This window comes from Podarcis liolepis (genome assembly GCF_965112155.1).
Source record: "Podarcis liolepis genome assembly, chromosome: 4".
Taxonomy (NCBI): domain Eukaryota; kingdom Metazoa; phylum Chordata; class Lepidosauria; order Squamata; family Lacertidae; genus Podarcis; species Podarcis liolepis.
This window is the reverse complement of record NC_139558.1, coordinates 100,868,377-100,895,351: the sequence shown is the minus strand read 5'-3', so window position 1 is coordinate 100,895,351 and position 26,975 is coordinate 100,868,377. Positions and strand designations below refer to the sequence as shown.

The 26,975-nt window shown below is 52.7% G+C and overlaps 2 protein-coding genes across 3 annotated transcripts in view; one reads left to right on the top strand and one right to left on the bottom strand.

The window, feature by feature from the left end:
- NUMA1 (nuclear mitotic apparatus protein 1) overlaps positions 1 to 10,471 on the top strand; it is a 73,664-nt gene extending 63,193 nt beyond the window's left edge. Inside the window, 11 exon segments of the mRNA XM_083499150.1 lie at positions 207 to 275; positions 694 to 792; positions 1,196 to 1,402; positions 1,853 to 2,013; positions 2,921 to 3,161; positions 3,985 to 4,267; positions 5,788 to 5,924; positions 6,423 to 6,641; positions 7,023 to 7,142; positions 7,626 to 7,787; positions 8,865 to 10,471. Of these exon segments, the coding sequence (XP_083355276.1) occupies positions 207 to 275; positions 694 to 792; positions 1,196 to 1,402; positions 1,853 to 2,013; positions 2,921 to 3,161; positions 3,985 to 4,267; positions 5,788 to 5,924; positions 6,423 to 6,641; positions 7,023 to 7,142; positions 7,626 to 7,787; positions 8,865 to 8,900 (1,734 nt within the window). The 3' untranslated portion in view covers positions 8,901 to 10,471.
- A 1,837-nt stretch (positions 10,472 to 12,308) lies between these two features.
- Positions 12,309 to 26,794, bottom strand: IL18BP (interleukin 18 binding protein). 2 transcript variants are annotated; one of them, XM_083500153.1, is made up of 7 exons: positions 25,756 to 26,794; positions 22,393 to 22,437; positions 20,140 to 20,202; positions 19,018 to 19,080; positions 15,692 to 15,821; positions 14,230 to 14,459; positions 12,309 to 12,665 (listed from the first exon to the last, which is right to left on the bottom strand). In XM_083500153.1, exons 2-6 carry the CDS (start codon positions 22,406 to 22,408, stop codon positions 14,255 to 14,257), a joined length of 477 nt encoding a protein of 158 aa, XP_083356279.1. In that variant the 5' UTR covers positions 22,409 to 22,437; positions 25,756 to 26,794; the 3' UTR covers positions 12,309 to 12,665; positions 14,230 to 14,254. The 2 variants fall into 2 exon arrangements, with proteins under 2 accessions (XP_083356279.1, XP_083356278.1); XM_083500152.1 differs by lacking the exon at positions 25,756 to 26,794 and adding an exon at positions 22,846 to 23,107.
- Between the last annotated feature and the right edge of the window lie 181 nt (positions 26,795 to 26,975).

Here is a 26,975-nt window from a genome sequence, read left to right as displayed (position 1 = left end):
GGAGACTTCCTTGGCCTCCTGCCAGCCAGTCCTTTTCTAGGCATGGCTGTTCCAGTACAGCAGGTTTAGGAGAGGGACAGAGATTGCGGAATGGGGTGCAGAGCCTCAAAGAGCCAGGAGGGAGTGGCTGAACAGCGCTTTGAGCAGGAGGGGGAGGGGTTGGAATAACTATTCTCTCTCTCTTCTCCCCCCCCTTTCCTTTCCAGCTGGAGGAGCTGAAGCAGAAGTACGCTCAGCAGGAGAAGGTCACTCAAGCCCAGCAGCAGAGAGCCCAGGTGAGCTTCCAGGGATGGAGCCTGGAGAGAGTTCTCCTAGTGCAGAGGTTCCCAAGCTTTTGGGGGGCGCTGTCCCATTGGCTTCATAAATTCATCCCCACCCTACCCTATAAAAAGCATTCAGAATAGTGGTTTGCATGACCCACTAGTCTAATCCCCTGCAATCGAGGGCAACGGGAATCAGGGAAGATAATAACAAGAAATGTGAAACAGTAACAGTTAATTGCATTTCCCCCCCAAAATCCAATTAAAGCTATTTAGTTTTCACCGATGCCAGCTTTTCAAAGACAAGGGGTGGAAAGGACCCTTGTAAGTCTACTGAGCAACCTCACTCAGCTGGTGCAAGAGTCATGGGGAAGAAAGAAAACAATTTCCCTCTCTGGCACTATAAGGGAATATCTGGGTCTCTCCTTAACAGGTGCATGAAGAAGAGCTTAAGCACCAGAATGAGAAGATCTTGGATCTCCAGTCTCAGGTGGCCCAGAAGGAACAAGCTGCTGAACATTACAAGACACAGGTAGAAAAAAGGGGAGCTGTCTCCCTCTGGGGCAGAAGTGAGGGGTGGGAGGGGAGAGAACCACCACCCTGGCTTCTACCCTGTATTAAACAGTCACAGTTAAGACAAGCACTAAGAAAAGAAGTTCTGCCATTATAGGCCTCAAAATTCCATAGCTTACAAAAATGGCAGCCGTTGAACAGACTGACATATAAGACCTGCATGATGAGGTTTGCAAATGTGGGTGTGTGGAGGGTAAGTACACTTTGTGACGTTGCATAACGACATGGCTGAGCAAGGGTCTCTTACGGAAGCACCAGCCTTGGCTTCCGGTGTCCCGGCTTTGCGGGAAATTGCCTCAAGCCTGGTCTTAAACCGGCAGGTGTTGCGCTTGACGGGTGCCTCACTTTTCCTCGCCCCTCAGATGGAGAAGGCCAAGACCCACTACGACGCAAAGAAGCAACAAAACCAGGAGCTGCTTGAGAGGCTGGGAGTCCTGGAGGAGGTGGAGAGGGAGAACGCGGAGCTGAAGGCCAAATCGGAGCGCCTTATGAAGGAGCAGCAGGATTTGGTGAGGCAGATGCAGGAGGCCCAGCTCACCTCCAAGAACCTCTGCAGCCTCGAGGCACAGGTAGGGCCGAGGGGCGGTGGCTGAGGAGGCAGGGTGCGTGCCCACAGCAAGGCCCAGTCATTTCCGTTCCAGGCCCTGCCCACCCATCTGTGCATTTCCTCTTGCAAGAAGGATCTGTGGGGGCCCTAGGGTTTTCTGTACCCCAGGGATGGCCCTTGCAGGTGTTGCTGGGCTCCAACTCCCTCCTGCTCTAGCCAGGAAGCCAAGGGACCAGGGGTGATGGGCGCTGGAGTCCAGCAACCCCTGGAGAGCCATGGGTTCCCATGCTTAGTATATATAGCAACATATTTACCTGCAGCTGAAGTGAGGTGGACTTGGCCCAGTTCTTACGTAGATGCATGCAAAGAAACATTTAATTAGCCATTTTGGTTCTAGCGGGTCTCTTGACTTCCTTGGTGCGCGGCTTGCTCGTGGCACCCTGCCCCTTACCGTTAACCAACCCAAACGCAGGTGGAGTTTGCAGATCGCCAGCTGCGAGAGCAGGGCAAGTTCCAGCTGGCCACAGATTCATTAAAAAGCCGCATCACCTTCCAGGAAAGCCCACCCGACGTCAGCACAGACAGCCTGGACATGAGCACCAGCGATGAAGCACAGCCTCTCAACTCCACCAGGTACTGGCCCTCAGCTTAGAAGGCAAGCAGGCGGCTGCAGCAGAGCAGCTCAGCTTCCGTGCCAGATTTCTTTCCTCCTCCTCCTCCTCCTCCTCCTCCTCCTCCTCCTCCTCCTCCTTAGCTCTTTGATTGGCCATAGAGCAGAGGCTTCCCACCCTTGCAGCTCTAGGACCAGTGCATGTTTCCCCAAGGGTGGACACTCGCAGGGTCCTTCATTTGGCAGGCCTGACACTGAAGCAACTTTGGAGACATGGGGTGTTGTTGTTGTTGTTGTTGTTAATTTTATACACCACCCAACTGACTGGGTTGCCCCAGCCACTTTGGGCTGCTTCCAACCCATTAAGACATCAAGCACAGTAGTAAAACATCAGACATTAAACATTTCTAAAAGTCAGATAAAATAAAAAAATTCCTTCCAGTAGCACCTTAAAGACCAACTAAGTTAGTTCTTGGTATGAGCTTCCGTGTGCATGCACACTTCTTCAGATAAAATAATTTTTTTTATTTTGACTATGGCAGACCAACACGGCTACCTATCTGTAACTGGAACCATAAAAGTCAGATAGTTGTTTATTTCCTTGACATCTCATGAAGGGAGGGTGTTCCACAGGGCGGGTGCCACTACCAAGAAAGCCCTCGGCCTGGTTCCCTGTAACTTCACTTCTCTCAGTGAGGGAACCACCAGAAGGCCCTCAGAGGACGACCTCAGTGTCCAGGTTGAATGTTGGGGGTGGAGATGCTCCTTCAGGTATACTGGGCTGAGGCTGTTTAGGGCTTTAAAGGGCACCAACACTTTGAATTGTATTGTCAGCTTCCTTGTTCCTGGGAATGTCAAGAGAGGGTTCTGTGGTTGTGGCCTCCCTGCCAGTTTCATGACCGCCCCCCCCCGCCCAATCTCTCTTCACAGCAGGAGGTCTCGCCGTTCCACCTCTGAATCTGGGACAGCAGAGCCGTCCAAGGCTTCCAACCGGCTGCCTCGGAAGGTGGAGTCTCTGGAGAGCCTCTATTTCACGCCCATCCCCACCCGCACGAGGTCCAAACTGGAGAACAGCGTTAACTCCACGGGCGATGTTTCCTTTGAGTCGGGGCGGAAAACACTCTCTGGCCGCCGGCGCACCACACAGGTCATCAACATCACCATGATCAAAGTAATGTGGGAGCCAAGGTGTGGTGATGGTGGCTGTGGAGATAGGTGGCATCCGGGGCTGCTGAAATGTGCATCCTCCATAGCCAGGTCCGTCATACACTTTCAGCAGCCTGCTTCCCTGGGTGTGGGGGCTAGCAGGCGACCCCTGCGGTTAGCGGTGGATTCAGGAGAGATGGGAGCTGCCCTCTTGAGGTGGTTTACTAGGAACAAGGAGTGATGAATCTGAGTTGCCAAGTGGTTCAGGGATTTGGAAGAGCTCCAAGACAAGCTCTCGAAGTGGGGTAAACGGGCAATAAAGCGGCAAATGCACTTCTGTGTAATCGAGTGTAAAATGATGTATGTCAAGGCAAAAAACACGAGCTTCACCTACGTTCCCGTGGGGTCTGAGTTGACAGTGGTCATGAACGAGACCTTGGGGTCATAGTGGATAGTTTGATGAAGGTGTGGACCCGGAATTGGAAATAAAACTGCCGGTGCCCTAATGCCATTATACAAACCTGTGGTGCAACCCCATTTGGGATGCTGTGTACAGATCCTCAGAAACGATATTGTAGAGTTGGAAAAGGTTCAGAAAAGGGCAACAAAAATAATCGAGGGTTTGGAGCAACTTTTGAGTGAAGAAAGAATGCAGCGTTTGGTGCTTGTTAGCTTACAGGAAAGCTGAGTAAGGGATAGGGGAAGACAGGGGAGAGGCGTCTAATATTCTGTCTGGTGATGGAGGTGGAGAGGAGCAGCTTGGCAGGTGGGGGCAGAGTTAAGCAGCACCAGCAGCTCCTCTTTGTACTCACCCTCCTCTTCCTCCTCCTCCTTGTGCTTCTACACAGAAACACGCTGAGCCGGAAACTCCCCAGAGTGCTGACGCCTCTTTCCTCAGCATGCAGTCCGCTGGGTCTCAGAGCAGCAGCTCGAGCCAAGAGCCGGTCAAGACGCGCCTGCGTTCCGCATCCGCTTCCTCCACCCGCTCCCTCGCCAGCCTCCCCTCTCAGGAATCCCTCACCAGGCTGGGCACCTCTTCCCCCAACAACACGGCCTTGATGAGCCTGCCCGGCTATCGGCCTGCCACCCGCAGCTCCCTGAGACGCTCCCAGGCCGGAGGGGCCAGTTCTGGTGAGTGCTGGGGGTTGCGGCGGCAGGACTGGGGCAGCCTTCACCTTGGTGGGGCCCTCTAGAGTCGTAGTCCAAAGCATCTGGAGGAGCAGAAGAAGCTGGGCAAAGGCTGTTCTAGAGCTTTGCCCTCTGTGCAGAACGCCAGTCAGCAGAGTGCAGCGATTGCTCTGGTGAATCTCAGAGGAGTCCAGTGAGCTCAGTGATCTACACAGAATCAGAGAATATGTTTGAAGGGATCCCAGGGGTCTTCTAGTCCACCCCCTGCACAGCAGGAATCACAGCTAAAGAGTCCCACCTCTGTTTATGAGCCTCCAACAAGGAGAGCCCACCACCTTCCGAGGGGGTCTGTTCCATGGACAGACAACTCTTGCCCTCAGAATAATATAATAATAGTAATTTATTACTTATACCCCGCCCAAATGGCTGAGTCTCCCCAGCCACTCTGGGTGGTTTCCAACAGGAGTTTAAAAATACATTAAAACATCATTCATTAAAAGAAAACTTCCTTAAACAGGGCTGCCTTCAGAAGGTTTTCCTGCTGGCTACATGCTCTCTGCCCGCCACCATTAGTCCACCATGCCTGACAGTCAGTGGCAGGCTAATAATAATAACAGTAGTAGTAGTAGTATGAGTAGTAGTAGCAGCAGCAGTTTTATTATTTATATCCATCTACTCTGGGCAGCTTCCAACACATATAAAAACATAATAAAATGTAAAAGATTTTAAAAGATATCCAGATGTGTGTCAGGAGAGCCGTGTGTGTGTGTGAGAGAGAGAGAGAGAGAGGTGATGACCCTTGTACATTTCTTAGCTTTCCCTTGCTGCTTTGCTCCTTGGTGTGAGTCTTCCCGAGTGAGACTTCCTCCCCCGGAGCCTGTTAGCATACTGCCTGCTCCATGACTGTTTGTGGCCGGTGATGGCATGCATGTGAAGGTGGCACTGCTTGGCTCCTCCCTTCTCAAAAGCATCTCGTAGAAAGCCCTCACAAGGCCTGGAATGGCCATGCATAGAACAGCCAGCAGAGGTGGGACACGGGAGAGCCAGGATGGATAAAAAGAAGGGCTTCTTCACGCAGTGCATAAGTAATCTGTGGAACTCACTTCTGCAGGAGGCAGTGGGAGCTACCAACTCGAATGACTTTGAAATAAGATTGGACACATTCACGGAGGAGAAGGGCTGCCAGTGGCCCTGCTCTCCCTCCACAATTAGGGGAAGCAAGGCTTCTGAATGCCAGTTGCCTGTACCAGCAGGGTTCTTCTGAATGTTCTTTTGCAGTTGAGAAAGGCTGGCTCTGTTAACTGTGCATGGGGTGCTCTGTTTTGCCCTCTTTCCTCTTCGTGCCCATGAAGTGGGTGGGGGCAGAGGAATCTCCTTGCCACCTCCTTCCTTGATTGGGATCACTGTTGTCGATTATCTTGCGGAGAGCCACTTGGGGTTCCTCCCTTCTGTGTGGCTGGTGATGCAACCTAGGAAGTGAGCAGCTGACACCCTCCCCTGTCTCCTCCCCCCCCCCCTCTCAGGGCGCAGCAGCTTCTACATGGGCACCTGCCAGGAGGAGCCGGAAGTGCTTGACGACTGGAGCCGCATTGCTGAGCTCCAGCAGCGCAACAGGATCTGCCCACCTCACCTGAAGACCTGCTACCCCCTGGAGTCTCGGGTGAGTGTCGCCAAAGGGCCAGCTAGTCCTGACTCCCACGGCAGCTAGCGATATGTTTTCAAGGCCAGGGAGGGCAGGGGGTGGGGATGCGATGCCTGCTCCTGCTGCTGATTTAGTCAGTGCCTGGAGAATTCTTTGAATGGAAAATTGGATTCTGCAATGGAGATCAAGTTAGTGGGTTGGATCCCCCCCCCATAGCCCTTTGAGGGCTAGTGCATATTGATGTGAATATATGGGGGAGAGGAGGAGGGGTTTGGGAAGAGTGTAAAAGGGGTGCATAGACAGGGTTGGTGAGCAGAGCAAGCAGGGGTGCCAGTCCCTCATTTGTGTGTTTGTGCATGTAAATCTTGCTCAGTCCTGGTCAATAGACGCCTGGGGAGCTTCCTCCCCTGTGCATTTTGGGGGCTGTTCCACTTTTGCAGTAGGCTCAGCCTGGTGTGCGTGTGCACACAAAGAGCCTTCGTCTGATGCCCACTTCTCCTCTTCTCCACCTGCCAGCCATCCCTGTCACTGGCCACCATCACAGATGAGGATATGAAGACGGGGGACCCCAGAGAGACCCTCCGCCGTGCCAGCATGCTGCCTTCCCAGGTTTCCGAGGGCCCAGCCACCCGTCGCAGCACCCTGAGCTCCGTGGCGGCTGCGGGGGGCATTGCCACTCGGCAGCAGAGGAAGCGCATTTCAGATGAATCCCACCAGGCTGCAGGGACCCCTGAGGTGAGTGGCAGTGGCTCTGCGGCACGTTCAGCTGGTCTGAACCCCTTTCAAGCTGGGCGGGGTGGGGATATGGGGGAGGGTTATTATGGGAGTATCGGGTAGGCCCAGGGTGTAATGGGGCAAGTTTGCCTGTGTCTTCTAGGGCAGGTGCTGGTGGGGTCCAGGGACCCTTCAGTGCCTCTGGGATTGCAGCTCCCATCATCCCTGAGCGTTGGGTGTGGCTGGCTGTGGTCGCTGGGAGTTGCAGTCCAGCGACATCTCCTGTTCCCCCATTTCTCAGCTGCCCACCTTGGCGGGGAGATGAAAGGCACCGTTGTCTTTTGCTCAGTCGCATCAGGCCCCAACTAATCTCTCTTCCACACACCCCTTTTCTCCGTTCAGTCCAAGAAATCTGCCAGCTGCTTCCCACGGCCCCAGACTCCCAAACTGCGGAGCGAGGAGCACAAGCACAGCACCCATGCGGGAAGCAAGAAGGACAAAGCCCAGGCAGCCAACAAGCAGGTAAGGGAGCCTCGGAGCCTCTTGCTCTTCCATCGGGCTGGCAGAGCAGGGCGCAGGTAGCCTCTGAGGCTGCGGCATTGCTGAAGCAGAGCAGGCTGCGAGACCACCCCTACTCAGGCAGGGAAGTTTTTAAACAAAGGTTGGATGACCACCTGTCAGGGATTCTTTAGCTGTGATTCCTGCGTTGCAGGAACTTGGGGTCCTTCGAGCTTTACAGTTCTATGGTTCTACAAAGTATGATCTCTCCTTTCTGCCTATCTATACACAAACACCAGACTACCACATAACACAAACTCAATCTCTCCCTAGCTTCAGACATGGGCCTGGTGCTCCTCTGCAGTGATTATAATAACCGGGGGGCGGGGTGGAGGAGGGGGTGTGCCAAGGCATGCTAACTTGAGTTCCCTTGCCGTGGGGATGAGAGAGCACAGAAGTGCTGCTGAGGTCTCCTGATTCTCCTGACTCCTTCCTCTTTCCCTGCAGCCCAACAGGCGCCAGTCGATGGCCTTCAGCATTCTGAACACTCCGAAGAAGCTGGGCAACAGCCTCCTGCGCCGGGGGCCCAACCGCAAAGTGACTCCCAAAAGCTCCCCCCGGAGCAGCAGCCGGAGATCCCCGAGGGCAGCGTCATCACCTAAGGGCAAGGTAGGAGGGAGAAGGGGCCTCCCCATGAGTCTCTCGCTCCCAGCATCCCCTTGGAGCAAGATTGGGCGGGAGAGAGATTTTGCCTGGAATGTCAGCCTGCATTTTAGTGTATTTAGATATATATTCTGGTGGAGCTAATAGAGAGAGAAGAGGGCTGGGAAAAGCCATAGGTCTGGGACTCCTTGGAGTACAGAAGGCGGTTTGCCAGCAAAGGAACACCGGAAGAGGCTGCTGGATCAGGCCAATGGCCCATCTAGTCCACCATCCTCTTCTCGCAGGCTGACCAGATGCCTGTGGGAGTCGAGCAAGTCCATTGCTCAGTCGTAGGGCCGGGCACCCCCACCTGCCAGGCCTGACTCCCCATCCTTTTGCTCCTTCAGGTCTCAAGGGCTGCCAGAGCAGGCTGGCCTCTCCTTGTGCAGTGCGAGCAGGCCTGTATGGAACCTCTTCTGGCTGGGTCACACCAGGGGCAGCACGGACCTCCCCTTGGGCTGCCCTCCCCTCCCCTCCCACTGGTGGTGTGTGGTTTCTGGGATTTGCAGCACCTGTCCTGGGTGTGGGACTCTGCCCTTGCCCAAGGGGCCGACTTCGCCTGCTGTCTTCTTCCTGATTTGCTGCCATGCAGAAGAGTGATGAGAGTCGCTTGTCGTTCTCATAAGACTGCAGAGTTCAGCTTGGGTTTATCAAATCTGAGGGGCGGGGTGGGGGAATGAAGCCGCAGCTCTTCATCTTTTTTGTCCTTCTCTCTGGGCTTCCAATTAAGAGGTGCGGCAAAGCAAGGCAGCTTCCTCAGGCAGCGGCCTTTGGTGCCCTTGAAGGTGGCACGCTGGGAGGAGCATTGTCCCCATGGGGCACTAAGCATGGCTCAAACCAGCAGGAGAGCAGTGGAGATGGCATGAGAGCTCTGCCCACAGCTGCCCTTCATTCGGTGGGGCTTTTACAGGAGAAAATCCCAGAGGATTGTCGAAACAGTGGGGTGGGGCTCCCAATTAGATCCTTCTGCCTTTTGAGCTTCTAAAATCCCAGCAGGAGCCATTGAGCCCACCCAACTCCTGTCTTCTTTTTCCCTTCTTGCAGGCGAACTCCAGGTCCACGAGGAACAGCAAGTTCTAACACAGTTTTTCCTGGCCGAAAACTCCCCCGCCTGCCGCATCTCCCCAGAAGGAAGGGAGCCAGGTGCCAAGGCCCCCCAGTCTCTGCTACCAGCTGAGCCGCCAGCAGCCTTCCTCCCCCTCCTGGTCTTCCCTCCCAGCTCTGACGTGGCCTGAGAGCCCATCCCCAGCCTTTTGGTCAGGATGCCAACTGGTGCACGGACTCTTCCCCCGCCCCCTGGTTTCCACATGATGGTGGGTGGTGAGCCTCCTTGGCTGAGAGATTTGGGGGGGGGGGCTTTCCCCTCTGTGATGATGGTGTGTCGAGGGGGACGGGACAGTCTCCAAACCATTCCAGGGTCTGGCCCTTAATACCAGCCAGTGTTCCATCAGGCAGGAATCAGGAGTGCTTGGCAAAGGAGGACTAGGCTGGCAGTATTTTACGCTCCCAGGGAGGCAGTGTCATAATGTTGATCACCTTTGCCAATGCAACACACCCCCTTAAGCACCCAGAGTGGCACCTCCTATTGAGAAGCTAGGTCCCCCTCTCCTGACCCCCGGACGAATGCTCCCTCCTGAGTAAGGAGGGGCTCTCTCTACTTGCCTCATTGGTGCAGTGAACTGCCCAAGGCACCGAAGTCGGAGATGTTTTCCCCACCCGGCTCTCCTTTCCACTTGCAAGGCGACCCTCTTCCCAGCCTCCTTGGTTCTTTAAAAAAAAACACCAAAACAATTGTAAAGCAAGGGCCAACAGACTAGAGAATTGGGGTGGGAAGCTTCTGTCAGACGTTGAGGACTAGTCGCTTACTCATTACCAGAAGCAGTGGGGGGAAACACATTTCTCTCCTGTGGAAAACTTTGCCCTGGTTGTCATAGAGTCACGTGCCTGCTTCCTGGTGATGTGAGAAATCCTTTGGGAGCTGGGGTGGCTTTTGTGCAAGGGGGTGTTAAAAAATAAATAAATCCCTTGAGCCTGGCAACAGGAGGAATCATTCCCTGGAGGAGGTGGGAGCACCAGCTGCCTGAAGGGCCCCTCGCTGGTGGCTGGGCTGGAGGAGGAGGAGGAGAAAGCTCCATTATGTACAGGCTGTGCATTCTCGCCCTCCCCTTCTTCCGCAGGCTTTACTTAGCTGTGTTGCTTTGTATTGTACTCTGTAGGCACTGGCATGGAGTGGGGCAGCGGGGAGGCCTCACTGCAGTGTCCCTCCTGAAAAGGGGGCGGAGGGATGCGTGGCTGTGCCGGGGCAGCAGTGGGGCTGGTGCCCATGCCTGGATCTTGGGGGGCACAATCCGGCCGGACCTTTTCCTGCAGATGCAACGTCAGAGTGCACAGGAGCTGTGCAAAGGCCCCCGCTTCGGTTCCCTTCCGTGGGCAAGCATCCCACAGCAGGGCTTGGCCCTCAGGAGAGCCTCGCTGGATCTCCCTGGTGAGCTGTTTCCTGGACTGGGGGGGCGGACACTGCCTGAGGGTGCCCCCACTGCCACCACTCGCAGCCCTCTAATACTCGCCTTTGTAGAGAAATTAGCAATCAAATGTGTCATTTTAAATAATGTTTCTACTTGTAAATAAATGGTATTTTTCTCCCAAAAAAACAGTGGCTTGGAGATGTTTCCTCCTGCTTTGAGTGTAGTGGAGGGAGGGCACAGCCCAGAAAGAGGCTTTCGGTCTAAGAGCGTTAGGGCCGAGAGGTATGAGGAGCTGCCTCTGAGCTTTTTGGACAAAGTGCATCTTCTCTCAGCGCTTTTGAGTTTCCACAAAGCTCCAATCCCCCAAACCCTTTAAAGGTGGCTTTTATTGAAAACTTTGGCACAGGACAGAGTCCGCCAGTGTCCCTGCTGAGCAAGTCCTGTTCCAAACCTACTCCCACCTGAGGCAGAACAGGCCCTTCCTTCTGAGGCATTAAAAGAGCGCTGCCTCCCCCAGGAAAGTGCTGTCCAGCAGCCAGAGGAGCGGCCCTGGCCATTCACTGGGGACAGGCAGCAGCCACATTGGGAGGTGGGGAGATACTTGGAGAGTGGCGGATAATGGCATGGACTTGATTTTCAACTGAGTTAACAAGGTGCGCTGAGAAGGGCTGCAGTCGGTGGCTGCTGCATAGTGAGGGCAGTGGAATTCTGTGTGTGCCAGTCAGCTTTAGGCACATTTTAAAATAGAATTGTAGAGGTGGAAGGGTCTAGCCCAACTTCCTGTAATGTTCTCAATCACTGCCTGACGGTCAGATGGTGGGATGCAAAAGGCCCTAAAAGGGTGACGGTCCTATTGCTTTCCTAGGCGGCTTTTGTTGGCCCCGGAGGAACATGGGAGGATGGATCCCTGGCCTTTCAAGAGAAAGTACACCTCGCCTCTCCAGACCAGTGTCGCTTCTCAAGGTTTAGTTTCTGTTAATTCACCCTTCTCTCTTGCTCCTCTGAGGCAGTCCTTCATAGAAGGCCCAGCCAGACCTGATGGCAGAAGGAAAGCAGAAGCAGAGTTGTGGGTCATCAGGTGGTGGACCTAACCAGCCTCTCCAGGCAGCTATATGCGAGTACAGTGGTACCTCGGGTTAAGAACTTAATTCGTTCTGGAAGTCTATTCTTAACCTGAAACTGTTCTTAACCTGAAGCACCACTTTAGCTAATGGGGCTTCCTGCTGCCACCGCAGCAAGATTTCTGTTCTCATCCTGAAGCAAAGTTCTTAACCCGAGGTACTATTTCTGGGTTAGCGGAGTCTGTAACCTGAAGCGTCTGTAACCCGAGGTACCACTGTATTCAAAAAGCACATGAGCCAGGACGGGACTCTGCAAGGCCCTATAGCACAGTGCACTGCCCCCCCCCCAAGAGCAGAGCTGCTCTGCCCCCCCCCCACCACCTGGGGCCTGCCTGACCCCTGACAGTGGGGCAGAGCCCTCTGCCACCCCTCCCCACACGAGTGGCCCAGGAGGATTTTGTGGCCTCTTAAAGTTGCTGAGGGTTGCATTCTCCATTCCTTGCCTCATCCAGGTTGTCCAGCAGGGTAGCCAGGACAATTCCCACCCCAAAGTCAGGCTGAAGTAGACACAAACACCTGTGACAGGTACACCCACCACCACCTGTCTGTTTTGTGGCGCTGCCCAGTTTTGCAGGAGCAAGACCTGAGAGGAGGACCTTGGTGCAAGGGAGAACATGGGGCTTCCTTGTCCCCGACTCCTACATTTTTCTAAGACCAAACTAGCCCTGTGCGATGGGCCCGGCCCCCAGACTGGAAGCCAGCGAGAACAGCATTTCACATATGAATTAAGCCTGTGCATATCTGCTGTCCAAAGAGGACCTTCGCTCAGTGACTGGGCACATCCTCCACCAGGGGAAGGAGCTTGGGATGTGAATCTGCTTAAAAGCGTCGTATTTCAGGCTCCTCCTGGGAGTGGAGGCGAGACGACGAAGGCAGCAGGAAAAACCAGCGGCAGCCGTCCACTTGTTCAAGCTGGAACTTAAAGAGGATACCTCTAGCTTTTATTTAACACAGTTCTACGTGCTGCTTGGAGCTATATGGGTCAGGTGTAAAATCCTCCAGGAATTTTGCTACCTTTCCCACACCCTCGATGTCCCGTTTGTTTTCCTTCTTCCTTGAGGAGTGAGGTCTCCTTCCTTCCTCTGGAGTGGGTGGCTGGAGCTGGCAGAGGGGGTACCGCCTGGAGCAGAGAGAGAGGCTGCATGACCCAATGGAGAGCGGAAGCAACCGGAAGTTGGTCACCCAGCAGCCACGACGCCTGCTCTTCTCCCATCCCTCGGCTGCTGTGCTGCACCGCTGCCCTCCTGCCTCTTGTGTCCCTGTGGAACCGCAAAATACAGAAAGAGGGTTGGTTTTCAGAGCAGCTTCCGTATGTAGCACAAGATTCCACAGGCCTGAGCCCACCTCATCAGATGTAGGGAGGAGGCGATTTCTCCTCTCCCTACAAAGCAAGCTTTCCCCCAACATGGGGCTGATGAGAGTTGCAGTTCAAAACATCTGGAGGGCACCAGGTTGGGGAAGCCTGGCTATTATACCATTGTACAGTGGTACCTTGGTTCTCAAACGTAATCCGTTCCAGGAGTCCGTTTGACTCATGAAACAGTTCGAAGAGCAAGGCGCCACTTCCGATTGGTTGCAGGAGCTTTCCGCACTCAGTCGGAAGCCGTGTCAGACGTGTCAACTTCTAGTTAGCAAACCAGAACACGTCTCCAAGCTTCAGACCAATAGATGTTTGGGCCCTACAACTCCGAGCCTCACTCCCTTCTTGTTTACTGCCCCCTTACACAGTGTCCGTGTTGAAAGGGCAGTAAACAAGACCCACACGTTTCTTCTGTCCTGGATGGTAGGACAGAAGAAATGTGTGGGTCTTGTTTACTGCCCTGTTGAAAGAGTCCAAGCTTCAGACCAATAACACTCACTTATGAGTTTGCGGCGTTCAAGAGCTGATTTGTTCGAGAGCCAAGCTGTTTGGGAACCAAGGTACCACTGTATACATAAAGGAAGAAAAATAGGTTGCAGGGGCTAAAATGACCCATTGGGTGCCTTCTCTCTCTCTCTCTCTCTCTCTCTCTCTCTCTCTCTCTCTCTCTCTCTCTCTTGCAGGGGCTAAAATGACCCATTGGGTGCCTTCTCTCTCTCTCTCTCTCTCTCTCTCTCTCACACACACACACACACACACACACACACACACACGTACGTACGTATGCATGGAAACCACTTTGTGGGTATTTTTTTAACAAGTGGTGTATATTTATTTGGGAAATAATGAGGCCACAGTGTCAGGCTGTAGGCCTGTGTCAGTACAATGCAGAGCGTCAGAGGAGTGCAAGATCAACGCAGTGCTGGCGTAACTGGCTCATATCTTGTCGGAGAAAGCCCTGCTACCCCACCTGGGACTGCCAACAATTGCAGCTGCCTCTTTGCTGGAGAGCATCTCTTTCAGAATCGCCCACAAAAGCACAAAGGTGGGGCTTTGCCGTTTTCGAGTCACAGGGCGAAGGGGGACCCTGAGCCGCTGCCACCTTAACGAGATGACAAAACCTGTTTTGCATTTAGAATTGTAGAGTGGGAAGGGACTGCCAGGGGCCATCTAGTCCTAGCCCCAGCAGTGCAGGAATCTCAGCTAAAGTATCCCTGACAGGTGGCCATCTGCTTAAAGACCTTTACAGCTGGAAAGCCTGGGGACAGCGTTGCTGTGAGTGCCCAGCAAACACTTTTGCATAATGCACGCTCCTTGCTGCAACAAGGTTCTTCCGCTTGGAGAGAAATGTGCTTCACAGGTCCAGTTCTTCCTCTTCTAGGCAGGGCCTCGCGCTCACAATTCTTGCACACAAGCAATTGGAAGGTGCAGAAAGTTTAGGGATAGGGGAGCTGCCTGTTTACCTCCGGAGCTCTTGTTCAGAAGTCCTTAGGCGCTGCTGCTGTCGATCTGCTCTGGGACTTTGCCAGGCTGATTCCTGAATCGCGGTTTCGGCTTCCAGGTGACAGCCTTTCGCGCTGCGCCTGCTGGATCGAGGACGATGCATTCAAATCTTGTGTTCTGTATCTTCTTTGTGAAGGTGTTGATGATCAGCTCCCGTTTCAGGGACAGGCCGACGCCCTTGGCTTTCTCCCTGGGGTGGGGAAGAGAAAGAAGGCAGAAAATAAGTTGGAAGGGGGACAGCAGACCTTGGGAGAGAACGAGATGGGGAAAGTGTGTGCCTTTATTTAGTGTTGGTTGCATGAGATTTATACACTGCTTGGTTCTGGAAAAGCCTCAGAGGCTGACGAAAAGAGCAACATGGCGAGATTATTAGCAAAAACTTTAAATTGTTGGGAAAAGTTTAAAGCCAGCAATGACCTAAAAACACAAGGGCGTTCTAAACATTCTGGGTTTTTCTGCAGAGGCCCAAAGAGCACATCTCTGCCTGGCATCAATAGGCAGGGAGTTCCAGTGTGCAAGTACTAGCACACTAAGATTGATTTCTTACAAATGCAGAACAGGTATAACTGCCAGTTCCACAGATCGACGCAGTTGCGCGGGCACCTGGATGCTTTAGTTGAGATTCCTGCATGGCTGGAGGTTGGGACTAGATGTCCCTCGGGGGTCCCAACTCTGATTCTATGTGGGGTAAGGTGATCTTGCAAGTAACTTCCGGGTCATGTACCCAGCATGACTAAGCCTCTTCTGGCGAACCAGAGCAGCGCACGGAAACGCCGTTTACCTTCCTGCCGGAGTGGTACCTATTTATCTACTTGGCCTTTGACGTGCTTTCGAAGTGCTAGGTTGGCAGGAGCTGGGACTGAGCAACGGGAGCTCACCCCGTCGCGGGGATTCGAACCACGACCTTCTGATCGGCTCTGTGGTTTAACCCACAGCGCCACCCGCGTCCCTTCATTGTGGCTGGTAGCCGTTGATAATTGGACCACCTTGAACGTGGCCAGGTGCAACAGCAGAGGTTGGTCCTCCGAAAGCTGCAGGTGCCACATGGAAAGGCTGGACCCCGAGCAAAGCCTCTCCTCCTTGTGGCCCCTTGTGGGCTCATGGGGAAACCATGGAAGACCATTTCCCCGACTTTCCGTCCATGAGAGGCTGCCTTCGAGGGGAGTCAGCCAGCTGCTCCATCGAGCTCCTCCGACCAGCAGCAGTCGCTCTCCACGGAGTCAGAAGGGAAGGTGTTTCCAGCCCTCCCTGGAGGGGCTGCCACTGGGGACTGAACCTGGCACCTTCTCCATGCTCTGACATTTCAGAACCATAGAACTGCAGGGGTTTTTTTGGGGGGGATCCCAAGTCCCATCTAGCCCAACCACTTGCAGTGAAACGGACCGACTGCCGGGTCCCCCGGAAGCCGCAGGGTTTACTCACTCAGTGCGCCCCTCGCTCACTTCTCCACCTGGGTACAATTCTGACACGAACTGGCCGTTGGCCAGCCAGTACATGACGCCGCTGTCTTCGTAATCTGTGTAGCCCTCGCACGGGATGCGGATCTGTTTTCCTGAAGAGGAGGAGGAGGAGAGACCACACGGAGTCACCTGGCAGGGTCCGAAAGGAAGGCCAAACGGCCACCCCTTTGGAGGGAGTGGTTCTGGAGGACCAGGCACATGGCGCATGAAATTACTGGGGTGCAGTTTAAATTCTGTTGCAGCATTCAAGGAACTTCAGTAATAGTTGCAAGGTAGATATAAGAAATTAGATATATTAAGAAATAGTTTAATTATGATAAAAGTGTGTATTGGCAATAAGTAATATGAAATCGGAATATGGAATAGACTGGGTCTTTAGTGTTAAGACCAAATTATGTTTTATTGTTTGTTAAGAAAATTATGTGCCTGTGGTTATTGCTGTGTGTAATTTGGTATTTGTGTTTTCTCTTTCTTTTTTTCTTCCTGTATCATTTTTTTAAAAAAGAAAGAAATTATTGTGGTACAGAGGGCAGACTGCACACCTGTGGGGACCAGGGCAATCTTCAATGGACATTGAGAAAGCAAAGGGGGTGTGTGCATGTGCCGGCCAGACAGAAGCCCTCTTTGTGGGGGGTGGGGGTCCTGCTGGTTTCAATAAATGCCTTGCGGGGAGAACATTGGCAGTGAGCGCTCCAAGTCTTATCTGCTCCCCCAAAGGACTGTTCTCCACACCTTCCAATCTGAAGGCTTTAAATGTGCTTTATAGCCTCAGGCTGCATCGTAAAAGACTGCCCCACTCAGGCACCCCACCTGCTTGCCTCAAAATTATCAGTCTTTAAGGTACCATGAATCACCTTTAAATTTGGGGGGGGGGGGCTAGCAGGCTCTCCCAGCTTCCCCCACCCTCTGGAATACAAGTTCCAAATGGCTGCCCAGGTGTGGACAAGTATATAAGAGAGTGCAGGATCAGGCCAATAGCCCATCTGGTCCACCATCCTCTTCTCACAGTGGCCAACCAGGTGCCCTGATGGGAAACACACAAGCAGGATTCGAACACAAGACCAGTGGCGTAGCGTGGGGGGTGCCAGGGGTGCCGGCGGCACCGGGCGCAACTTCTGGGGGGGGCGCGAGTCCAGAGGGAAGGGGAACGCCCCTCGCTCAGCCCGCGCATCCCTCGCCCGCCGGCAGCTTCCCCTCCTCGCCTCGCTCAGCGCCGCCGCCGCGGATGCCGCCCAGACCCCCCAGCGCCCAGGGCCATTTCCCGGGGAGCCTCCTCTGGCACATGCCCCGCGCAGGAGGAGGAGGAGGCGGCTCCGGGATGCTCCCTCCCGCCCCGGGAGGCAGAACGCAACGCACAACACACACACCCCCTGTCGCCCCCGCGGCAGAGCAAGGCAGCCAGACGCGGAGCAGGGAGAAAGGCTCGGGCTCACCTTGGGGCAGCCTCCGTAGGAGGAGGAGGAGAAGCCGCCGCTGCCGCTGCCGCTGCCGCCGCCTCCGTGCACCCCCAGCACCGGGAGAGAGGCCGCTGGCCGCCCGGCGGGCCGTGGTTCCTTCCTCCGCCGGGCGCCCAAGGGGAGGGGGCTTCGGCTGCCTCGGCCCGCGGGGGCTCCACAAATAATAAATTTAATAAATTCCTTTTTTTAATAAGATATTTATTAAAGTTTTCAATTTTATACAAAGAGAAAAATGCAAAAAAATTAGAAAAAATATATATTAAAAACACATAAAATTCACAACTTATTTTTCAATAACATATTTCCCTGACCTCCTCATACCTCCCCTTCTTGTTTTCTAGTTCAAATTATTTGTTCAGCAAATCCTTATCTCATAGCATTACCGCTAAATAACACCTTATTTTCTATCCAAGTTCTTGAAACTTAAACTTTTACTTTAAAAAACCATTTTTTCATAACCTTTTATACCATTACAGCTAGAAACCACTTAATTTCAATCCAACATCATTCAACATTCCTTAATATTGCAGTATTTCTGTAAATAGTCCTTAAATTTCTTCCAATCTTCTTCTGCCGACTCTTCTCCCTGGTTGCGGATTCTGCCAGTCATTTCTGCCAATCCCATGCAGTCAATCAACTTCATCTGCCATTCTTCCTGTGTGGGTAAATCTTGCGTCTTCCAATACTTTGCAGTGAGTATTCTTGCTGCTGTTGTAGCATACATAAAAAAAGTTCTATCTTTTTTTAACACCAACTGGCCAACCCAGTGGCGTAGCGTGGGGGGTGCAGGGGGGGCCGGCCGCACCGGGCACAACATCTGGGGTTAGGGCAAATCCATGGGTTAGGGGGCGCAAATTACTTGCCTTGCCCCGGGTGCTGACAACCCACGCTACGCCACTGCACAAGACCCCCCCTCCCCTCCTTCAGAAGCATTGACTCCCCCTGCAGTGGAGCCAGAGCAGAGCCAGCCTGGCTAGGAGCCATCGATAGCCCTCTCCGCCTCCATGAGTCCATCTAATCCTGCTTTAAATCCATTCAAATTGGTGGCCATCACTGCCTCCTGTGGCAGGGAGTTCCACCGTTTAACTGCGTGCTTCATAAAGAAGTCCTTTCTTTTCTCTCTCCTGGGTCTTCCAACATCCAGCTTGCTGCTTGTGGGCTGCTTTGAGGTACCTGCTGGATTTGAGGCAATATTCCTTGTGCAAAGAAATATTTCCCTGTAGGGGCTTTAATCCTTCTGCATCTAAATATTGGGAGTTCTCTAAGGAGAGGCTGACCAATTCTTCCTGACAAGTCTTGCACTCTATACTAAGGATAACTCAAGATGCTCCGGCTGGGTCTTGGAGGGACAACCTTCATGTTCCGGGGGGGAAGGTTCCCAAAGCTAGGCTTCATTGGCTATCGTCCCTCCATAGACCAATCGTTCCCCCAGACCAGGGGTCTGCAACCCGCGGCTCCGGAGCCGCACGTGGCTCTTTTACACCTTTGCCGCGGCTCCGGGGCGGATACTAGCGAGGGGAGGAGGCGCATTGTGTGCCCCGACACTCCCCACTGTGGCGGGCGCTGTACTGGCTGTGACGTCGCATGGGGGCGGTGCGTGCGTTCGTCACGCACCGTCCCAACGTCACCTTCCTGCCCGCTGTCAGATCGGAGGGCAGCGACGCGCATGCTTTAAATGTTGCAATGGTTTTGTGGCTCCCAGTTGTTGTTTTTCTTCGGAAATGGGTCCTAGTGGCTCTTTTTGTGTTAAAGGTTGCAGACCCCTGCCCCAGACCCACAGCACCCCTCTCAAACCGGTCTGACTTGCTTGTGCAAAGCGGGCAGGACTTACCACAGGAAGGCTTCTGCACGACAAGGTCAGAAGATATGTGCGGCTGCACATTTGCGGCTGCATCTGAAAAGAGAAAACTCTTGAAGAGGCTCCCTGGGACCCTTGGTAAGCCTTTTCTGCTGGTGCAGACGGATGACCTCCTAACCTCCCTCCCCAAGATGACCGGTGTGCGGTTTCAGATGGAGAACCACGACTTGACCTGCTTATTGTATTGCAAAGAAGAGAGCGCTTTCCGAAAGGTGCAAAGGCATTCAGGCCACGCACCCCTTGAAGGCATCATACGGACTCCTGAGCATGTTGGTAGACCACCACTGCCCCTTACTCTCTGGTTCCCAAGCGCTGGCAAGCCCTGTGCCACGAAAGCCTGCGGAACAGTCTGCTCAGGGATTGGCGGACAGTTTCTGCTTGGCTCTCCCTTTGCATTTAACATCTGTTTCAGAGTTCCATGCTCTGGTGTCGCACCCGCTGTTGGCTCTGGAGTCTGTGGATGAGGCCCCTGCCTCAGCCCTGCCAACAGGCTCTTTGTTCTGGGTGGAATTGTAGGGTTGGAAGGGGCTCCCAAGGGTCATCCAGTCTTGCAAAGCAGGAATCTCAGCTAAAGAATCCCTGGCAGATCCATACACCCCCCCCCCACCTCTGCTTTAAACTCTCCAGTGAAGGAGAGTCCACCACCTTCCAAGGGAGTCCGCTCCACATTTGAACAGCTTTTACCACCAGAAAATTCTTCCTGATAATAATAATAATAATTTATTATTTCTACCCCGCCCATCTGGTTTCCCCAGCCACTCTGGGTGGCTTCCAACAAAACATTAAAATGCAATAGTCTGTTAAACATTAAAGGCTTCCCTAAACAGGGCTGCCTTCAGATGTCTGGGACAGCTATCACATCGCCTGTCATTCTTCTCCAGGCTAAACATACCCAACTCCTTCAACCGTTCCTCACCAGGCTGGGTTTCCAGACCGAGATGTTGCCAAAGGTGATGGAGACCCTCTGGAAAGGTCTGGCTGTGGGGCAGCTGATCCCTGACTGCTAATCACTCACTCTTAAAAGGCCAATGGGGTTTTTAAAAGGAGGGGGTGTTGTTAGAGGGTTATCTCCTCCCCCTGGCCACTTTGCCTTACCTTGGAAGGAGGTGCCGCTGCAGATCAGGGCCAAGAGCAGGCAGCGTGCCTGGGGGCGGAGGCCTGGAAAGAGAGCAGGGTAGGGGGAGAGAGACATTTAGCATGTGCAGCCAGCAAGAGTCTCCACCAGCTCATTGCTTGGCCCCGGAGCTCTGCACCCCAAGCAAACCTCTCCCCAGCTCACAAGGTGCAAAGCGCTCCTTTGCGCGTCGTGAACCTTGGGAACTGCCTGCTGCAGGATGCTGCAGTGGCCACTGGCTTACATGGCTTTGACAGGTTAAGAGAGAAAGGAGGTGGTCTAGCCACGGTCTAGCCAGGTGCCTGGTTGGTGAATGGCAGTGGCTGGAACTCAGGGTGGGGCTGAGCAGCAAAAGTGCTGCTTTGAGGCATCTGAAATGCCTGCCTGCAAAGATCTGCTTCTTTCCATTTCTTTGCCCGTTAGCCTCCTTGTACCACAAAGGTCAGCAATGACAAACTTAGACAGCATCCTAAAAAGCAGAGACATCACCTTGCCAACAAAGGTCCGTATAGTTAAAGCCATGGTTTTCCCAGTAGTGATGTATGGAAGTGAGAGCTGGACCATAAAGAAGGCTGATCGCCGAAGAATGGATGCTTTTGAATTCTGGTGCTGGAGGAGACTCTTGAGAGTCCCATGGACCGCAAGAAGATCCAACATATCCATTCTGAAGGAAATCAGCCCTGAGTGCTCACTGGAAGGACAGATCCTGAAGCTGAGGCTCCAAGACTTTGGCCACCACATGAGAAGAGAAGACTCCCTGGAAAAGACCCTGATGTTGGGAAAGATGGAGGGCACAAGGAGAAGGGGATGACAGAGGACGAGATGGTTGGACAGGGTTCTCGAAGCGACCAGCATGAGTTTGACCAAACTGCGGGAGGCAGTGGAAGAGAGAAGTGCCTGGCGTGCTCTGGTCCAGGGGGTCACGAAGAGGCGGACACAACTAAATGACTAAACAACAACCACAACCACAAAGGTCTCAAGGTGGTGTACGGCAAATGCAAAACAAAAGCAAAACATGAGCGCCAGAGGTCCTAAGACGTAATAAAATGCGAAAAGTGACGAAGCGCTTAGTTTCCAGCAAGGGATTCCTTCCTCTCCCTCAGAGGAGGGCAATCAGGCCAAGATGAGCCCAGGGTGACCCCGTCACACTGTCCCCGAGGCCACCACTGGCCAGCTGTACGTCCTCCATCCATTCATGGATGTGTCTTAGCATGTTAACTTTGTGTAGCACCTCGGCAGAAAGGCAAGGTGGAAGTGCAAGGAATAAATAAACGAGTAAATGCTGGCATAAAACGAATGGACAAATTATTGCGCATCTTTATCACTACTGCACCAGGTTGAAAATGGCCATTCACAAATGCCCCCGTAGAACAAAATTGTAAGGGACCGCAAGGGTCATCTAGTTCAACTCCCTGCAGTGCAGGAACATACCCTCTAACATTTCCCTGATGAAAATAGAGAAGGATGATTTTACTATTCATACCCCGCACATCTTACTGGGTTACCCCAGAGACTTCCAACATATATAAAAAGACATTAAAACATTTTTAAAAACCCTTCCCTATACAGGATTGCCTTTAGACGGCTCTGGAGTCAGATAATTCCATACCCTCCAACATTCCTCCAATGAAAATAGGGACATCCTAAGGAAAAGTGGAACACTCCGCGGAGGATCAAACCAGAAACCGGGACGGCTTCTCTAAATCAGGGACGTCCCTGGAAAATAAGGATGCTTGGAGGGTCTGCAGGAATGAACAGCTCAAGAACCCCAGAAGTTGCTTCCTGCTGCTGAGTCGGAATCTCCTTCCTTGCCATTTGGATCCCTTGGTTCGGATCCTTCCCTCCGGAGCAGCAGAAATCTCGCTTGCTCCATCTTCCCCCTGGAAGGTGTCTGAAGATGTCTCTCCTGCCTCCTCTCCGTCTCCTCCATTCCAGACTCAGCACCCCCAGCTCCCTCAACTGTTCCTCACAAGGCTTGGTTTCCCTCACAGAACTACAGTTCCCAGGTTTCTTCAGGGAAGTTGGGCTTTGCAGGTGCGCAGCCCCGGTTTGAAGTGTACAGAGTTACACTTCAAGCAAGAGGGAAAGTTCCCCTTGGACCCGCAGCTGCTTCCTCCCTCTTTTTGATGCCACTGAAAGGGCACGTCCGTGTGGGCGCAGATGGCGCCACTGGGGCTGCAGAGAGTGTGGCTAAGAAGCCTTGGCAGAGGCGGCAGAGGCAGCTGGCTCCCTACCTGTGGCTGAAGACATCCTCTTCGTCCTCTTCGCAAGGGAGGCGTCTGAGCGGAGGGAGAAAGAAGAGCTTTATACATCTGGTTCCTGACTCACAAAGGAAAGCCCTGCCTCCCACCCACGTGCCCCCAGCAGACAAAACAAAACAAAACAAAATGCCACATTCTTCACCAAATATTTTAAATTGTTTTTAAAGCATGGCTTAGATCAGGGGTCAGCAAACTTTTTCAGCAGGGGCCGGTCCACTGTCCCTCAGGCCTTGTGGGGGTCCGGACTATATTTTTTTGGAGGGGAAAATGAATGAATTCGTACGCCCCACAAATAACCCAGAGATGCATTTTAAATAAAAGGACACATTCTACTCATGTAAAAGCATGCTGATTCCCGGACTGTCCATGGGCCGGATTGAGAAGGCAGTTGGGCCGGATCCGGCCCCCAGGCCATAGTTTGCTTACCTATGCATGGCCTAGAGTTACCCATAAAATCTGCAGCACCTGTTTTTAACTAAAAGCTCTTTAATACTTCCAGGAAAACTGACAACTTCTCGTAAGACGTGGTTTGTCCCTTTCCCAGCAGAACATGAGCACGAAAGCACCTGGCCCTCCTGTGATTTCCAGGAACTGGCATGCGGAAGCATCGCTGCCTCTGACTGGCGAGGCAGAGCAGAGCCCTCCAGGCTAGGGGCTGTTTAGGGAAGTTTTTAATGTCTGGCGCTGTGTTGTTTTTAATATTCGGTTGGAAGCCGCCCAGAGTGGCTGGGGAAACCCAGCCAGATGGGTGGGGTATAAATAATAAATCATCATCATCATCATCATCATTATTATTTCCTCTGTGAATTTCTTTGAGACCGTCCAACTTGGTGGCCTTCGCTGCCGCCTGTGGGAGGGAGCTCCATGGTTCAACTGTGCGCTGCATGAAAAAGTCCTCTCTTTCCTCTGCCCTGAATCTTCGAACATTTGGCTTCTTGGGATGTCCACAAGTTCTGGTGGTCCACAAGAGAGGGGGGAAAGCTTTTCTCTACCCTCTTTCTCCATTCCATGCATAATTTTCCAACTTCCCATCATGTCGCCTTTTCTCTAAACTAAGATTACCAGTTTGTTTTTTCAATGAATCCGGGGATACTTTTCAACTTCCTATTAAATAGATAGATTTTGTCAGGGGACTGATTTGTAAATCCGGGGACTGTCGCTGGGAAACGGGGACGTCTGGTAACCTTCCTCAAAACCAAAAAGTCCCAAATGCTGCAGCCTTTCTTTGCAGGGGAGTCCCCGGGATTCCAGGGCTATTTTTCTAGAGAAAGCGGTGCCAAGATTCGCCCTGAACGCCTCCCTTGTTCTCTTAGACTGGCAATGGCACCCACCTGAGAGGGTGGGGAGGAAAACCCTGCCTGGATCATTTCAGTTGCCCTTTTCCGAAGTCCAGTTTGTTTTCTACTGTTTTGTGAGTTTCGTCTGTTTCTGTAAATATGTAACATCCAGGCTTGTCCTTTCTCAGTGTCTCCGCTCAAAAAGAGGGCTGAAAGAGAGTTGGGGGGAAAGGTTTCCTTGCATGGAGAAGCAGGTGGGTTGCAGAGGTCCTGGGGTGCTTTGGGGGTCAGCGCAGCATGTCTGCGTTCCAGCCTCCCTGCCCCCTGTTAGGATATAATTCCATTCCACCTTAAAACTGTACAGGCATGACTGTTGTGTGTCACATGCCTGTTCATTTCCAGCACAGTCTGCTGGGAACTTCCGTTTGTATATAGCATTTGTTGTTGCTGTTTTGCTGGAGACGAAGGGAAGCAGACATGTGAGGGGGCCGCCCCCCCCAAAAAAGTTGATGGGCATTGCTCTTCAAATGGTGTGAATCCATAGCAGTGACCAGAGCATAGCTGTCAACTTACAGATTTGAAAACAAGGGACCAGCAGCCTCGACAATAAGGGATCAGCAGCCAAAATAAGGGATTTTAGTCAACCAGCTGAAATACAAAGTTAAAAGGGACCAGATCATTTGGGAGAGCAGCGCCGGTTTTTAGCCGTTTGTTTCCAGAGGTTGCTGCTCAAGACACCAGCCGATGAAACACTGCAGTTAAATAACTACAAGCAGCAACCACTTTTTGCGCAAAACAAAGTCCAAGCTACGAAGACGCTGCTGCAGTTCTGTATCTTTTCTCTCGTGCTCCATTTGCAGCTCTCAGTTCCATCAGGCGGGGCGGGAGGAAGAGAGGGGGGGAAATAGCGCCCGAAGTAAACCCACAGATCAGACCATCTATGCTAGTCTACCACTACAAATCTATGGGAGAAGCGCTTGCGGTCCTTCCTCCGCTTTCCCCCTCTACGGTTAGCCCTTGGAACACCTGCCTGCGCCTCCACCTCCACCTCGGCCTCCTCTCTCTGAACTGCTTTCTCTGTGGTTGCCCTCGCTCTCCTCTCAAGGCTCCTCAGCAATTCATAGGGCGCGCCAGGCTGCTCATCTCATCCGGGTCCTTCAGCGGTGCAGCCGCAGTACAGCCTAGCGGGAGCAGCAGTGACGGGCAGAAGGGAGGCCCTAGGCAGAGATGCTCAGTTTGGCGGCCGCGAGAAGGATGGTGGCAGAAGGTCCTGCCAGTCCCGGCTGGGAGGGGCTCCCGGGGGCCGAGGCTAGTGAGAGGAGGCCGGAGGGAGGCAGACCGGGCAGCCAAGCAACACAGTTGGAGACTCCCTCCTCCCTGGCCGGCAGGGAGGGAGGGAGAGGAGCTGCTTCCTTTGAAACCCAGGAAATTTAAGGGACATCATCAATAAGGGACAGCAGCGGGACAAGGCACTGGGATAAGGGAGTTTCCCGCCAAATAAGGGACGCTTGACAGCTATGCCTCTCTGCCCCCTGTTAGGATATAGTTCCATTTCACCTTAAAAGGGTACAGGCATGACTGTTGTGTGTCACATGCCTATTTATTTCCAGCACATTCTGCTGGGAACTTCCGTTTGTATATAGCGTTTGTTGTTGCTGTTTTGCTGGAGACGAAGGGAAGCAGATATGTGAGGGGGCCGCCCCCCCCCCAAAAAAAGTTGATGGTGTGAATCTAGCAGTGACCAGAGGAGGAATGGCCACTGGGAGGAGCACAGAGAACTATGCTGAACAAATGCTTGTAAATACTGCTTACACATGGCTCTGTCCGCCTCTTCCACTGTGCAAAGATTTATTCACTCTGCTGGTAGAGCGTGCATGGGTCTCTAAACGTATCTGAGGCTTGTGTCGCTGTTTGATGCTGTTCCAAGGGAGACTGGTGATCGCCCGGCTGCTGGCCGGTGGCTGGAGCCAGCTGGGGGCCTGCCTGACGCCCCCGTCTGCCCGGCAGTATCCCAAAACCCCCACGACGCGCCAGTGAGTCCAAAAAGGACCAGACAAACCTCATGTCCATTCTTTCAAGCACCTCCAGGAACATTTTGTGGATTGCTGATCCTTCAAAAGCCGACTTGGACTTCCCCCTTTCCTGGAAGCGACAGCGCAACACCACTTCTGCGCCTCTCAGTTTTGCTTTACATTTCCGCTGGCATTGCTAAGTCATGGGAAACCCATTTGAAGACGCAGATTACACTAATAATCCGAAAAATATCAGCCCTAGGTGGTGCAGGGGGGAAAACCCTGCACAAGCTCAGAATGAATGTGAGGTCTGGTGGGAAAGACTGCCGGCTCTTTCTCAACTTTTGTGCTGAGCTAGATTTAGCGCCACGTGAGCTTCTGGTGCAAAGGCTTTCTGGTTTTTTTAGATAAGCCCTTTCTCACTCACTGCCCTCCACGCCAGGAGTTCTGGTTTCGTTCTTGAGCTGCAGAAACCCAGGACTGCAGAAAGTGCTTTTGTCCAAAATAAAGCCCTTAAGTCCCTGCACTGACTCTGGGTGGCTGTTCAGATTCCCACCTGCCAACCCTAGGAGTCAAGGGGTTTTCGCCCCCCCTAAAATATTTGAGGGGGCCGCCCCCCCAAAAAAGTTGATGGGCATTGCCATTCAAATGGTGTGAATCTAGCAGTGACCAGAGGAGGAATGGCCACTGGGAGGAGCACAGAGAGAAGGAACGCCCTGGTGCATCTGCCTTAGTGAAACTGGACACCTTCATCTGCCCCAGCTGCAACAAAACATGTCTCTCCCTTTTTGGCTTCTACTACAGCCACAGCAGGTGCTATAACTCCCCAAGGATTTGACTTGACCTCCTGAAGGCGCACTCCTTCGTTGTCTCCCAAGACAGTGGTGGGAAGTAGGGGGAGGAGAGGTGGGGAAATATTGTTAAAAAGGTGTAGTCATAGGTATATCAGTATTCAAATTTGAATTGTCAAATTGTGTTAGTAGTGTTATTATGGTTTTTGTTGTATGTGTCTTTTGCAGTTGTTGTTTGTATTGAAAAAATGATTAAATAAATAAATTTTAAAAATAGGAAAAGGAAAAATTCTAAAACGGGTTAAAAAAAATAATCACACCAACTTCCTAACCTAGTTACACCAACTTCCTAACACTAGTGCAATAGTGTGAAGCAGCTGTTGGCACAGGTTGCAATCCTACAGGTTTCATTTCTTTTGTCGCCTTAATAATTAACCTCTGGGAATGTGCAGTCAACTGCCTGCCTTTGTATCCTT

Bases quoted from the DNA above. Each gene is read 5' to 3' on its own strand.
- IL18BP (XM_083500152.1), bottom strand. From the start codon at position 22,870: ATGGGTAACTCTAGGCCATGCATAG. The intron at 22,438-22,845 runs GTAAGCAAACTA...CCCTCCGCTCAG, and splicing joins TAACTCTAGGCCATGCATAG to ACGCCTCCCTTGCGAAGAGG. The intron at 14,460-15,691 runs GTGAGTAAACCC...TCCCCACCCCAG, and splicing joins GTGAGCGAGGGGCGCACTGA to GGAGAAAGCCAAGGGCGTCG.